This window comes from Oncorhynchus kisutch, linkage group LG2, assembly GCF_002021735.2.
Source record: "Oncorhynchus kisutch isolate 150728-3 linkage group LG2, Okis_V2, whole genome shotgun sequence".
Classification (NCBI taxonomy): Eukaryota; Metazoa; Chordata; class Actinopteri; order Salmoniformes; family Salmonidae; genus Oncorhynchus; species Oncorhynchus kisutch.
The window spans coordinates 13314009-13329017 of NC_034175.2; the positions used below are offsets into that span (position 1 = coordinate 13314009).

Genomic DNA, 15009 nt, shown 5'->3' on the forward strand with positions numbered 1-15009 from the left:
CACAGTAGTAGTTTGAGCCTGCACACTACTGTGGTAGTCTGTGTTCTAGGGTAAGAAATATTCAATGTTTACTGAAAAAGACATCAAACCAAAAAGAGAAGGCAGCTATAAAATGTAAATAGTTAAGTCACTTCAAATGCTGCTCGTGTCTCTGAGGGTTATTAATGCAGGCCGTCTAAACGCTATTGTGCTTCCCTTCAGATGTTAGGTGTGGGTGTTTGTGTTGTCTCTCTGTGTTTGATTTCGAGGTTTTAGCCTATCTTGGAGTTGAGTGCACGTGGAGCAGACCGGCTAACAGCAGAGCTAGATCAAAGCGGAGTATAATGCCTCCTGCTCATTCCTGTAGCTGATAACAGCACACCATACATTTCCACAGTTCTTTTTCTCTTTTTTAGTCCAATTACAACTGGGGAGGCACAAAGCTGTGACAGGAGGTTATCAGGAGCACCCTGCAGCCGAGGTGTACGGAAGCAGTCGGAGCCAACCTTCCTGTGATAGCACTGGGAGCTTCATTAGAATAAACATGATGATGATAATTGCAGAGATGGCAAATGGCAGCATCATACCTGGCAGTGAGGATGTGTAATAATCTGCAATAACTGTCTATAGATTTGCCTTCATGTTGAGAACTCAAGTAGGGTTGAAATAGAAGCTGAACATATTTTACTGAAATATATGAAAAACAATGTAAGTGCATAGTGTAAGGATATGTATTTCATATTTTCATAATACAACAGAGACACGTTATCTCGTTACCTTCTGCAGAGTCCTGTCCCTCCTCCTTTTGTGTTACATTCTCCATTTGCTCTGTGGCTTGTTGCATAGTGTGATTCTTCCACATCTTCCTCAGTTCCTCCACGTCCGTCTCAGAGTCCTGGGACCCCTCTCTGCTCAGCTTGGGCCTGTCCCCTGAACCCCCCTCCTGGCCGGAGGGCTCCCCAGGCCCAGTGGTAGATCTCTGGGAGGCATGGCGTGAGGAGGGTCCTTGGCATGGTCCCTGGCTGGTGGTGGGTGTGCTTGGTGCTGCCTTCTCCACATCCACACTGTGCTGCTTGGAGTCCATGGTAGACTGGCTCTGGGCTGTGTGGCTGTCTGGATTATCCTCTGCTGTGGTGGGTTGTTTCTCCTGGCCCTCCCCTGGTGGCTGGCTGACTGACTTGCAGGCGCTGCTTGCGGCCCCTGGGGCTTCCCCTGGAGGGGTGAAGGCCGCCACATGGGTGACAGTTTGGATGGACTCTGTGGAGGCTGTGGCTGAGGAAGACTTGTCCAGGCGGAGGTCTTCGGAGGAAGTGGCCTCCTCCCGAATGGGGGACAGCTCTGACTCTGTAAAGACGTCCTCGGAGAAGGAGCCCTCTGTACTGCGGGTGGCCGCGCTACCGCTGTCATTGCCTGGGACTCTCAGATGCTGCTCCGGGTCCGGCTGAGAGGAGGTGGAGGGCCCGCGCTCTGACGTCAAAGGCTCCAGATGCCTGGAGAGGGAAGAAAACAGTAAAGACGAAAATACAAGTTAGAGAGGTCTGACTTGGAATGCAGCAGAATGGCACCGTTCTTTTTGTTTATTACAGTATAATGTGGAGAGACCAGGTGAAACAAGTCATCCTCTCAATACGGATCTAATATGAATCTGTTTGTCTGAATAGGTTTTGTACAGTAAATTAACAAAAACACTGTGCAGCCAGCCAGCCAACGCCAACTAACAGGATTCCTCTACATACTGTACCAGCACACTAGACTCCACAGGTTCTCCAAAGACCTGTTGTGGGACTAACATAGTTGCATCCTACTGTGTGTATGATAATAAAACACTGGTTGGTACACAGGCAGGACTTTGTTATTGTGTGCTCTTTGAGACAGAGAGTCTGCTTGCATCACATGAGAAAACAGCTGTCCTCACACAGAGACAATGGCTGTGTTTCAAACTCAAAGTAGACAGCCCTCGGCCCTAAATCCTCAGCCCTTGAATGACGTTTTACATCGTCACATCCGAGTGTACCTTGAATGTCGCTTGCCCAAGCCAGGGAGAGTGATAATCAGAGTCAACGTCCTCTGTGGAAATCTAGAAGTTGAGTTTAAAAACAACCAACCGAAAGCTATTAATGTACCTAGTAAGCTAACATATCTAGCTAAAGCTATTAATGTACCTAGTAAGCTAACATAGCTAGCTAAAGCTATTAATGTACCTAGTAAACTAACGTATCTAGCTGGCACTGGCTAGCTAGTTTAATTGTTTGGCCATTTATTCCAATACATTTCAGAATTCCCAAAAATATGTTTTTGAATCTAGCTACGTTTTATAGGCTCCTCACTATGAGACTAAGCCAATTTTCCAACGCTAAAATCAATGTCTATATATATTTTCTAGCAAGCTAGCTTCATACTTTTTTCTGACAGGCCAAAAATGTGACACTTCGTGGCCACCAGAGTTTGACATGTGACTACAGTTTGCATTGAATTGTGGGTCGTATCAACCCCGCAAGTGACCAAAGTGGTTCGTTCACTCGCTCCCTTGAGCTAAATCGAGGGCTGAGGGGGAAACGTTAGTGAATTAGACCTCCACTTAAGATGGCAATCATCTGCATCCGGTTTCGACGGTGATTCCCCTGAGGGAAAGTGGCTTGGGAAAGTTTGGACTGCAGGCAATAACCATTAGATACCATATGAACATTTTCACAGACATACTGGATGGGCACTAGAGTGGAAGGGCTAAGCATAGCTCTATAGTTACAATAATAATAAATGTTTCCTAGCAGAAACTTTCATCCAACTTACAGTTCAGTAAGTGCATACATAATTAGCATGTGTATGTGATCTGAGCGGGACATGAACCCACGACCTTGGCATCGCTAGCGCCACAGAGGAACACAGCTACAAATAGCTAATGCTTTGGTAAGATTTCATCATAGTATTAATATAACACAATTATCTTGATCTGAGCAAACAATCCACGTTAAATTGCTAATAAAAATAGAGACGGTAGGAGATCTGTATGTGGGTGGCATGCCATGGAGATAAACTAAGCTGGCTGCTGAAGTGGATATATTATTACATCAAGCAAATGGGTGAGCAATCCAGACGTAGGTGGGTGAATGCATAGTTCATTAACCTTGATATAATTGTCATTTCCTTTTCCTTTTTGACATGGGGGATATAATGAATCTGTTGGATGGTTTCTGATGTAATCAGTGTGCGCCTGCAGTGCCGGGCTGATGAAGTGATTACTGAGGGGCTGTGATGTGTAACCAGGGATGGAGTGGTAGAAAAAGAAGTGGGTAAACGAGTGATGTGTAACGTAAACGCAAACAATGTTAATTTTGTGCTCCTCTCCACTACATCCCTGTTAGTGTGGTTCAGTAGGCACAAAACGGTGTGCTCTAATGAACAGGACCCCTGTGTGTGACAGACCGACAGACAGACAGGGCTCTTACGCGGGCACGGCCTCTCTGATCTTGCTGTCAGTAATCTCCTTGTAGATGGCTGCAGACATGACCTCCTCCAGGGGACACATGTAGCCGTACTCCTCACAGCCGTGCTCCTGCACCAGAGGGTCCATCCTGTGGGGGTCAAACATGATGTTGTTGGGCGTCACCAGCAACACCCCGCTCACCGCACCCTGGGGGGGGGGAGAGAGAGAGAGAGAGAGAGAGAGAGAGAGAGAGAGAGAGAGAGAGAGAGAGAGAGAGAGAGAGGGTTAGACAGAGTATTACAGCTAGAGGGAAAGAAATGTGTCAGCCATTTAGTGGAGGAGATATATTACCCTTCCAGCATAAATAAACAAAATGGCTGTACTGTACTGGATCAACATTGGTTTCATGTTGTTCAATAGCATGGATCTGAGCTGCTAGAGGTGGATGTTGGCTGGTGGAGGGCCAGCATTCCTGATGGTCCTCTGAAACTTCTCCATGCACTTACCTTATAATATTGTACATATCTTATATATAGAATATACTATATATACTGTATAGTACTGTAATATATATGAATATACATGATATATACCTTGCCGTCTGTGATGTACTTGCAGTTGATTTTGAGGAACTTCTCTGTCAGGGCCTCTTCCTCCTCGGAGGTGGACGACACTACACGTGCCTGGCGGAGTGCTGAGAACACCGGAGCATGGTGATGATGGTGAGCCTCTGGCCTGGGAGCGTCATTGGATTCCTACAGGGAGGGGTGGCCATTTTGAATAACAGGAGAGGAGGGAAAGTAAAGGGTGGACAAGAATGAACACATTTAGCGTTTAGTGATATGTTTATAAAACAGTAAGTTATGGCTTTAGCTTATCCTCCAAGTCATATATAATAGATCAAGTCAAATAGAATAGATCAAGTCATATAGAATATATCAAGTCATATAGAATATATATAAAGTCATATAGAATAGATCAAGTCATATAGAATATATCAAGTCATATAGAATATATCAAGTCATATAGAATATATATAAAGTCATATAGAATAGATCAAGTCAAATAGAATAGATCAAGTCATATAGAATAGATCAAGTCATATAGAATAGATCAAGTCAAATAGTATAGTATCAACAGCAGGTGTATCAATTCAACAACCCTCAATGCTCAAACAACATTGAGTTGAATGTAATCAATATAAGCAATCTTAGATTTCAGTAACAAAATTCTTGCACACATCACATACCATAGAAATAGAATGAATAGAAAGGTCATCTCATTCAAGTCAATGACGGCATAATGGGTGGACTGGCAGCCATTTTGAGTGTACCCATGGCAGGAAGTAAAGGCAGGAAGTAAAAGCAGGAAGTATACCCTTCAATCTGTGATTTGTTGAGTCAACTCAACTGACATTCCAAAAAAGACATTCCATTGCAGTTAGCATCATTTGAATGAACATTCTACATTACCGTGGCAATCTAGCATCAGTTTATAACAAATTCAAAAATACCATGGAGATTATTGCTTCACAATATCTGGCAGCCATTGTGCATGTACGTACCCAAGAGTTTACCAGTCAAATATCCAGGTTTAGAGCTTTCAAGCTGTTCTATTCATTCTATGTCTATGTCACATACTCAAGTGACATGTTACATTGCATGTGACCTGATTATATACCAAGTGATAATAATGAAGAAGGAGTTGGCAAAATCAGACCTAAGTTTATTTGTCTCCCTACATCAGCTAGGGTATCTAAATATACTGTAGAGTATAGCTAGTCTACATGTAGCAATGTTTCTGCACTGCTCGCCAATCAGGTCAACAAACAAACAGAGACAGAGAAAGACAAGTACACTACATGACCAAAAGTATATGGACACCTGCTCGTCGAACATCTCATTCCAAAATCATGGGCATTGATTGGTCCTCCCTTTGCTGCTAAAACAGCCTCCACTCTTCTGGGAAGGCTTTCCACTAGATGTTGGAACATTGCTACAGGGACATGCTTCCATTCAGCCACAAGAGCATTAGTGAGGTTGGACAGTGACGTTGAGCGATTAGGCCTGGCTCGCAGTCGGCGTTCCTATTCATCCCAAAGGTGTTAGATGGCTTTGAGGTCAGGGCTCTGTGCAGGCCAGTCAAGTTCTTCCACACCAATCTCGACAAACCATTTCCGTACGGACCTCGCTTTGTGCACAGGGGCATTGTCGTGCTGAAACAGCAAAGGGGCTTCCCAAACTGTTGCCACAAAGGTGAAAGCCCAGAATCTTCTAGAATGTAATTGTATTCTGTTGCGTTAAGATTTCCCTTCACTGGAACTAAGGAGCAATGCTCCAGCCAATGCTTGGCATTGGAAACCTATTTCATGAAGCTCCCATCGAACAGTTGCTACGCGCTTCAGCCCCCGGCGTTCCCGTTCTGTGAGCTTGTGTGGCCTACCACTTCGCGGCTGAGCTATTGTTGCTCCTAGACGTTTCCACTTCACAATAACAGCTCTTATAGTTGACCAGAGCAGCTAAAGCAGGGCAGAGATTTTATGAACTGACTTGTTGGAAAGGTGGCATCCTATGACGGTGACACGTTGAAAGGCACTAGAGCTCTTCAGTAAGGCCATTCTACTGCCAATGTTTGTCCATGGAGATTGCATGGTGGTGTGCTCAATTTTATACACCTGTCAGCAATGGGTGTGGCTGAAATAGCCGAATCCACTAATTTGAAGGGGTGTCCACATACTTTTGTATATATAGTGTATGTCTCCCTACATCAAACCAATCAGCCAGAGTATCTAAATATGCAGTATAGCTAGTGAGTGTTCATTTGTAGCAATGTTTCTGCACTGCTAGCCAATCAGGTCAACAAACACACAGAGACAGAGAGACATGTATGTCTAATCAGATACATTAGTAAATGAATGCACTTCCTGTAGTCTGAAGTTCATCATGGCAATTAGATAGAAAAACATATCTATATGAGGCTGAAGTTCATCTTTATGATGGTTCGCTAGTAGATGGATGATTAGTTTAATAAAAACAGGATGAGAAGTGCACATGAAGACTATTTAAATACAGCTCTGTTATTCCTCCATCTACATAAATCATACACTTCGTCATGTGTGTGTGTAGATCAGTAGACTGATTATTCTTCCTGTACTGAAATGTTAACTGAACTCCAGGACTGTCGATGTACACTGAGAAATGAACACTCACTCAGTCTCATGGAACATGAAACGGAGATATCAGGCAGACATTACCTAACTACAGATGTGTGTTTGTGTCTGTCAGCAGTCTGTCTGTGTTATTGATCATATCAGCTTCATGTAACCCAGTAATAGACTCAGGGTAAACCCATGCTCCTGACCCAACCCAATCCCTGACCATATGGGCCACGACGACAGCAAAGACCCTGTTTAACCCTGTTCACTCAACAAACAGACAGTGTTACTGTTCTTATGACAAGTAGAGGTAGAGAGTTTTACGATGTGTTATTATGTACAGATCTAGTTTCTACAGTTCTACAGTAGTATCTGCTGCATCTCACAAGGAGGACTCGGGGCTGTGACGGTCATGGAAATTTGGATGACGGTAATTGGCCAGCCAAATGACCACGGTCTCCGTAATAACTGCTACAATAGCAAAAAATATATATAATATTTGTTTTGCTTTTCAGACACACCTTTTCTCCTTTCTTCCGCTCCTGACTGCATGTGCTGCCATAGAAATAGAATGAATAGAACGGGCTTCCCCATTCAAGTCAATGATGGTATAATGGGTGAACTGGCGGCCATTGCGAGCGTACCCATGGAAGCAAAGCAGGAAGTAAAAGCAGGAAGTATACCCATCAGTCTGTACTGTGATTTGTTGATTCAACTCAACTGACATTACAAACAATCCATTCCATTGCATGAGCCACATCAGTTAACATCATTTGAATGAACATTCTACATTACCATGAAAATGATTGAATCACAATACCAGACAGTCATTGCGAGTGTACCCATGAGTTTAATCGTCACATTTCTAGGGTTAGAGGTTCCAAGCTCATTCTATTCATCGTTTGCTACAACACCTTGCTTGTTTCAGCAAGGGGCAACAAAGTTTCATCACGTTGTTAAGAGCCCATGTTATCACAGAAACTGACTCAACCACATGAATGCCTGGCTATCACACCTTCAGTCAGCTGTTCCAAAAAAAGTAGGAAAAATATGCAGGTAATTTTAATTATGACGGTCTTCATCCATAAACATTTGTGCCAACCCTACTACAGTCATTTCTAGGCACATCTCTAGGCACTCGGCACTAGTTCTCCAGCTCCTCCATTGTAAACAATGATCATGATTTATCCACATGGCCTGCTACTGTGCCAGGCTGTGTGGCTGGCTGCAGAGCCAGACGGAGGGATGGAGGGATAGGGAGGGTGTGGGAACAGGAGCTAGGCAGAGGGATGGATGGAGGGATAGGGAGGGTGTGGGAACAGGAGCTAGGCAGAGGGATGGATGGAGGGATAGTGAGGGTGTGGGAACAGGAGCTAGGCAGAGGGATGGATGGAGGGATAGGGAGGGTGTGGGAACAGGAGCTAGGCAGAGGGATGGATGGAGGGATAGTGAGGGTGTGGGAACAGGAGCTAGGCAGAGGGATGGATGGAGGGATAGTGAGGGTGTGGGAACAGGAGCTAGGCAGAGGGATGGATGGAGGGATAGGGAGGGTGTGGGAACAGGAGCTAGGCAGAGGGATGGATGGAGGGATAGTGAGGGTGTGGGAACAAGAAGATGGATGGATGGAAGATCGGAGGAATGAAGGATGGAGGGATAGGGAAGGAGGGTGTGGGAAAATGGCATAGACGGAGAGATGAAGAGTAGGCGTGCAGGTCTGCTGTGTGTGAAACACCAAACCCACAGCTGTCTGCTGGCCTCTTGACACCCTCCCACACCTCTCCTGTCTCTGTCTCCCTGGGAGCACCAGCCCACGACTACTGACCCACCGGCACACAACTAGCAACACATACACACACAGACACACTGGCAGCTAATGAGGCTGAGGGGGCAGCTCAACATGCTAGACAAAACAAAACAACTAAAAAACTACTGGCTGGAATTCCTCGGGCACACAACAAGACTGTGTTAGCCCTTCGAGCTAAAACCTTCACTGAACCACCACCGTTACAGGAACATTATACATCAGTAGGAAAGAGAACATGACACTTGAGTGGTGCTCTCCTTGGTCGGTCACTGTCATCCACTTCAGGTGGATATCTACAGTGCTTCACCCATCCTCTCTTCACTGGCACATTCACTTCCTAGTGACTCATGCTCCAGTACTCTCTGTTCTGCTGCAGTAATACTACAGCAACATGACAAGAGGTATTCACAGCCTCCAATAACACACAGCTCTAGGCCGTCTCCCAAATGGCAACATATTCCCTATATGGTACACTAGTTTCAACCAGGGCTCATAGGGCTTTGATCAAAAATAGTACACAATGTAGGGAATAGGGTGCCATTTGGGACACAAGCCAACTGTCCCCCAGCAGCACATAGCTGACAACAGAAATCCGAACACTGGCCTGGTTTAAAATAAACAGTCCTAACATGTCCTCCTTCCTCTCTTAGACAACTTCCTCCATCCCCCTATCATCACAGGAGAGGAAGCAGATCACAGGAAGGAAGGGTGTGTGTATGTGTGTGTGAGGTGGTCTAACATAACACTGTGAGCTAACCCTCCCACTCTGCACTATCATTTGTATGAGAGATCCACTTTAATAGTGTTCCAGTGTCTATCTGTCATCATGGTATTGTTCATACCATAAACCAGCACTAGGCCAGGTGTGCATAATATACTGTTTCCCTCAGGTACTTGGACAGCGGTCATATATCCTGAGGACTATATGTTTATGTGTTAGCCTGATCAGCGTTCTAATTCAGGGATAGGGGTTGGGGGAATGGGCACCCCATAACACATCAGAGTCCATCCATAAGAATTGAAATACCAATGTGAATACCACAATTGTCAAAGATATCAACGTGTGTGTGTCTCTGTGAGAGGAGGTGTACACTGGTCGACCGGAGAGTGGGAGAGGCTAAAGATGGAGGAATGGAGAGAGAGAGGGATGGGATGGTGTTATCACATGGTGCTTTGATCCCAGATGCTATGGGAAATCAATCCAGTCTAGAGCTGCTTGCCAGGTGGAAAGGAAGAAAGCTGACTCTGACATAATGCTATGGATATTGCATCCATCCATAGAGCTGCTGCTGTTTGCTTTGCCAAGGATGCATCCCAAATGGCACCCTATTCCCTTTATAGTGCACCTCTTTTGACCAGGGTCCTGGTCAAAATGAGTGCACTATAGAGGGAATATGGTGCCACTTGGGACGTGACCATAGTAGCACAACCCCTCTAATATTATATATGTGATGGTTGTTTGTTTTCCACTTAGTAAACCTATATTGCAGGGATCATAAACTAGATTCAGACGCAGGACAATTTTTTCTTGAGCGGATGGTCGGGGAGCAGGAACGTAATAAAACAAATATTTTTAGATTGCAAATTGACTTGAAGAAGCCTAAAAACATATAGTATTTGATTAAAACATAATTTCAAACCTTGATTACATTTGGGGACATTGCCCTACATAGGGTGCCGTCTTTCGGATAGGAAGTTAAACGGGTGTCCTGACTCTCAGTGGTCATTCAAAATCGCATGGCACTTATTGTAAGAGTAGGGGTGTTCACCCATTGTCATGGATAAATGCCCAACCTGGCCACATTCCATCATGACCACCTAATCATCCCCCTCATTCCTAATTGGCATATATCCCTCCTCACCTCTCCACCTGATAGCTGATGTGTGGTGAGCGTTCTGGCACAAAAATGGTTGGTTGCTACACATTGGTGGTGGATGAGGTGGGTTTCCCCCTACTATACTGAATAAAAATATAAATGCAACATGTAAAGTGTTGGTCCCATGTTTTATGAGCTGAAATAAAAGATCCCATACATTTTCCATATGCACAAAATGTTTATTTCTCTCAAATTTGTTTACATCCCTATTAGTGAGCATTTCTCCTTTGCCTAGATAATCCATCCATCTGACAAGTGTGGTATATCAAGAAGCTGATTAAACAGCATGATCATTACACAGGTACACCTTGTGCTGGGGACAATAAAAGGCTCCTCTAAAATGTGCAGTTTTGTCACAGAACACAATGCCACAGATGTTTCAAGTGTTGAGGGAGAGTGCAATTGGCATGTGGAATGCAGGAATGTCCACCATATTTGTTGCCAGAGAATTTAACATGAATTTGAATGCACAGAGATACTGTGATGAGACCCTGAGGCCCATTGTCGTGCCATTCATCCGCTGCCATCACCTCATGTTTCAACATGATAATGCACGGCCCTATGTCGCAAGGATCTGTACACAATTCCTGTGAGCTGAAAATGGCCCAGGTCTTCAATGGCCTGCATACTCACCAGACATGTCACCCATTGAGCATGTTTGGGATTTAAAAAACTTTTTTTAATAGAGCTGAAGTCGGAAGTTTACATACACATTAGGCAAATACATTTAAACTCAGTTCTTCACAATTCCTGACATTAATCCTAGTACAAATTTCCTGTCTTAAGTCAGTTAGGATCACCAGTTAATTTTAAGAATGTGAAATGTCAGAATAATAGTAGAGAGAATAATTTATTTCAGCTTTTATTTATTTCATCACATTCCCAGTGGGTCAGAAGTTTACATACACTCAATTAGTATTTGATTGGCATTGCCTTTAAATTGTTTAACTTGGGTCAAACGTTTCGGGTAGCCTTCCACAAGCTTCCCACAATAAGTTGGGTGAATTTTGGCCCATTCCTCCTGACAGAGCTGGTGTAACTGAATCAGGTTTCTAGGCCTCCTTGCTCACACACAATTTTTCAGTTCTGCCAAACAAATTTTCTATAGGATTGAGGTCAGGGTTTTGTGATGGCCACTCCAATACCTTGACTTTGTTGTCCTTGAGCCATTTTGCCACAACTTTGGAAGTATGCTTGGGGTCATTCTCCATTTCAAGACCCATTTGCGACCAAGCTTTAACTTCCTGACTGATGTCTTGAGATGTTGCTTCAATATCCACATAATTTTCCTACCTCATGATGCCATCTATTTTGTGAAGTACACCAGTCCCTCCTGCAGCCAAGCACTCCCACAACATGATGCTTCACGGTTGGGATGGTGTTCTTCGGCTTGCAAGCCTCCCACTTTTTCCTCCCAACATAACGATGGACATTGTGGCCAAACAGTTCTATTTTTGTTTCATCAGACCAGAGGACAAGTCTCCAAAAAGTACGATCTTTGTCCCCATGTGCAGTTGCAAACCGTAGTCTGGCGGTTTTGGAGCAGTGGCTTCTTCCTTGCTGAAGAACCTTTCAGGTTATGTCGATATAGGACTCGTTTTACTGTGGATATAGATACTTTTGTACCCGTTTCCTCCAGCATCTTCACAAGGTCCTTTGCTGTTGTTCTGGGATTGATTTGCACTTTTCGCACCAAAGTACATTCATCTCTTGGAGATAGAAAGCGTCTCCTTCCTGAGCAGTATAATGGCTGCGTAGTCCCATGGTGTTCATACTTGCGTACTGTCATTTGTACAGATGTACGTGGTACCCTCAGGCGTTTGGAAATTGCTCCCTGAATGAACCAGACTTGTGGAGGTCTCCAATAATTTTTCTGAGGTCTTGGCTGATTTCTTTTGATTTTCCCATGATGTCAAGCAAAGAGGTACTGAGTTTGAAGGTAGGCCTTGAAATACATCCACAGGTACACCTCCAATTGACTCAAACAATGTCAATTAGCCTATCAGAAACTTCTAAAGCCATGACATAATTTTCTGGAATTTTCCAAGCTGTTTAAAGGCAGTCAACTTAGTGTATGTAAACTTCTGACCCACTGGAATTGTGATACAGTGAATTATAAGTGAAGTAATCTGTCTGTAAACAATTGCTGGAAAAATTACTTATGTCATGCACAAAGTAGATGTCCTAACCGACTTGCCAAAACTATATTTTGTTAATAAGAAATTTGTGGAGTGGTTGAAAAACGAGTTTTAATGACTCCAACCTAAGCGTATGTCAACTTTTGACTTCAACTGTATCTGTGACCAACAGATGCATATCTGTTTTCCCAGTCATGTGAAATCCGTAGTTTAGGGCCTAACGAATTTATTTTAATTGACGGATTTCCTTATGGGAACTTTAACTCAGTAAAATCTTAGAAATTGTTTTATGTTGCGTTGATATTTTTGTTCAGTATATGCAAAGCGCGTTGAGTACCTCAGTTGGTAGAAAAGAGCTATATAAATCCAATAAATGATTATTGTTTGTATATGATCACATATGTCTCTCTATTATGCGTGGGAATATTTGGGAACAGATTTCAAAATTCAAATCACTTGGAGCTGAGTCTTTTACATCCAACAATGAACATTTTAAAAATGTTATATATATGCAGTACCACTCCAGAGTTTGGACACACCTACTCATCCCAGGGTTTTTCTAAATGTTGTACTATTTTCTACACTGTAGAATAATAGTGAAGACATTAAAACTATGAAATAACACATATGGAATCATATAATAACCAAAAATGTGTTAAACAAATGAGATTCTTCAAAGCATCCACCCTTTGCCTTCATAACAACTTTGCACACTCTTGGCATTCTCTCAACCAGCTTCACCTGGAATGCTTTTCCAACAGTCTGGAAGGAGTTCCCACATATGCTGAGCACTTGTTGGCTGCTTTTCCAAATCATCCCAAACTATCTCAATTTGGTTGAGGTGACCTAGATGCCAGGTCATCTGATGCAGCACTCCATAATTTTCCCTGTTGGTCAAATTGCCCTTACATAGTCATTGGGTCATTTGTCCCACTAAGCACAAACATTGATTTGTTTAACACCTTTCTGGTTACTACATGATTCCATATGTGTTATTTCATGGTTTTGATGTCTTCACTACTATTCTACAATGTAGAAAATATAAAACATAAAGAATAACCATTGAATGAGTAGGTGTGTCCTAACTTTAGACTGGTACTGGTACTGTATATTTTTTTGCTCAGAAAACTTGAGGTGGCAAAAAAAACCACCAAAACCAAAACCACCTGCTAGTTGGGGAACACTGCTATAATGATTCATGAGGATCTTTAGTGCAGAGAGGAAGACCGAGTGACTCTTTTGGTCAAATGTTTGACCCCATATATTAACACTCCATAACATCCAGTGCCATTTACACTACAATAGAAAATAACAGAATAGAATGACTAGTGACTAGGACAAGGAATTCACTCCTTCCCAGACCCCTTCAGGACAAACCACCTGCCTGCCAATGGCCTGAGCTTCCGTCCTGTACTGTATGGCCTTGCAGACAGGCTGCAATGTAGACTGGACATCAAAGGAAGAGAGAGAGAGTAGAAGGCTAGAAGTGGAATACTGTAGAAGATTTAACCACAGCTCCCCCATGTGGACATGTCCATGTTCTACAACCATGAGCAGAACAAACATATACTGTAAATTCATGGGATGCATCCCTTGAATCTTTCATCCTGATTCTCCTACAAAGACAGGATGATGTTGGCAAGGTGGCAGAGTAGAGGTGAAAACCCAAGGTCCGGGCTGGGTTACCTGAGCAGCTGTAGTTTGGCACCAGCCCATTGGGCACCAGCCACCCTGCAGCGGGCTAGGCAGGTCATTTACACTAGTCCTACTTTCCCTGGCCCTAAATATAGAGGCCTACTCTATTCTGTGCAACATAAGGAAGGAAGTGAGGGTGCCAGGACACAACAGAACAGGATAGGACAGGGAGAGGTCTGGAGGACAGTGAGCTAGGCTGGCTACGGTCACAGCGTGAGATTCGAATGCCAGCACGATGGCTAGCCAGCCATGACATTTCATGCCTGCCAGACATTACAGCCTGTTCTGTGCGGCCAGTGGAGCCTGCTAAGGGGAGGACGGCTCATAATAATGTCTGGAACGGACTGAATGGAATGGCATCAAACCGTGTGTTTGATGTATTTGATACCATTCCACCTAATCCACTCCAGCCATTACCACGAGTCCGTCCTCCCCAATTAAGGTGCCACCAACCTCCTGTGTGTGTAGCAACAAAAAGGGTTTTATAATTAAAAGATCATTGAGGTTTAGAAAAAGCAATGTGCAGGTTATTAAGGTCCTTCCTCCTCTACCTTGAAAACCATGCTGGATCTTTACTCCATGTCCTGTTGAGGTGATTTAATCTCCCCTGTCTGTCCTAGAAACACATCATGCTTCCTCTCTCTGGAATAACTGCTGACGCATTCCAAATGGAACCCTATTCCCTCTGGTCAAAAGCATTGCACTACATAGGGCATGGGGTGCCATTTGGGACATGCAGGCTGTCTTGCTGGTCATCTGAGAGAACGAGCTCCGTTCATTAGTTTCTCTAAATATCAGACAGAGCATAACACTAAAAGGCTTCATTTCTCCACAGTCACACACAGCCCTTCTCCCTCAGATCCTCGTCCTCCGCTGAGAGCCAAGAAATAGGCTCCTGTTCTTATAGGCATGACCTAAATAGATAAGCGCTAAATAAA

At 43.8% G+C, this 15009-nt stretch overlaps 1 protein-coding gene across 3 annotated transcripts in view; it reads right to left on the bottom strand.

Annotated features, from left to right (window-relative positions):
- LOC109901036 (oxidation resistance protein 1-like) overlaps positions 1-15009 on the bottom strand; it is a 209693-nt gene that overhangs the window by 15188 nt on the left and 179496 nt on the right. For all 3 annotated transcript variants that reach the window (XM_031788002.1, XM_031788006.1, XM_031788011.1), the window contains 3 exons: positions 3997-4158; positions 3426-3610; positions 757-1469 (listed from right to left, as the gene is read on the bottom strand). In XM_031788002.1, coding sequence (XP_031643862.1) covers positions 757-1469; positions 3426-3610; positions 3997-4158 — 1060 coding nt within the window. The remainder of the gene's footprint in view (positions 1-756; positions 1470-3425; positions 3611-3996; positions 4159-15009) is intronic.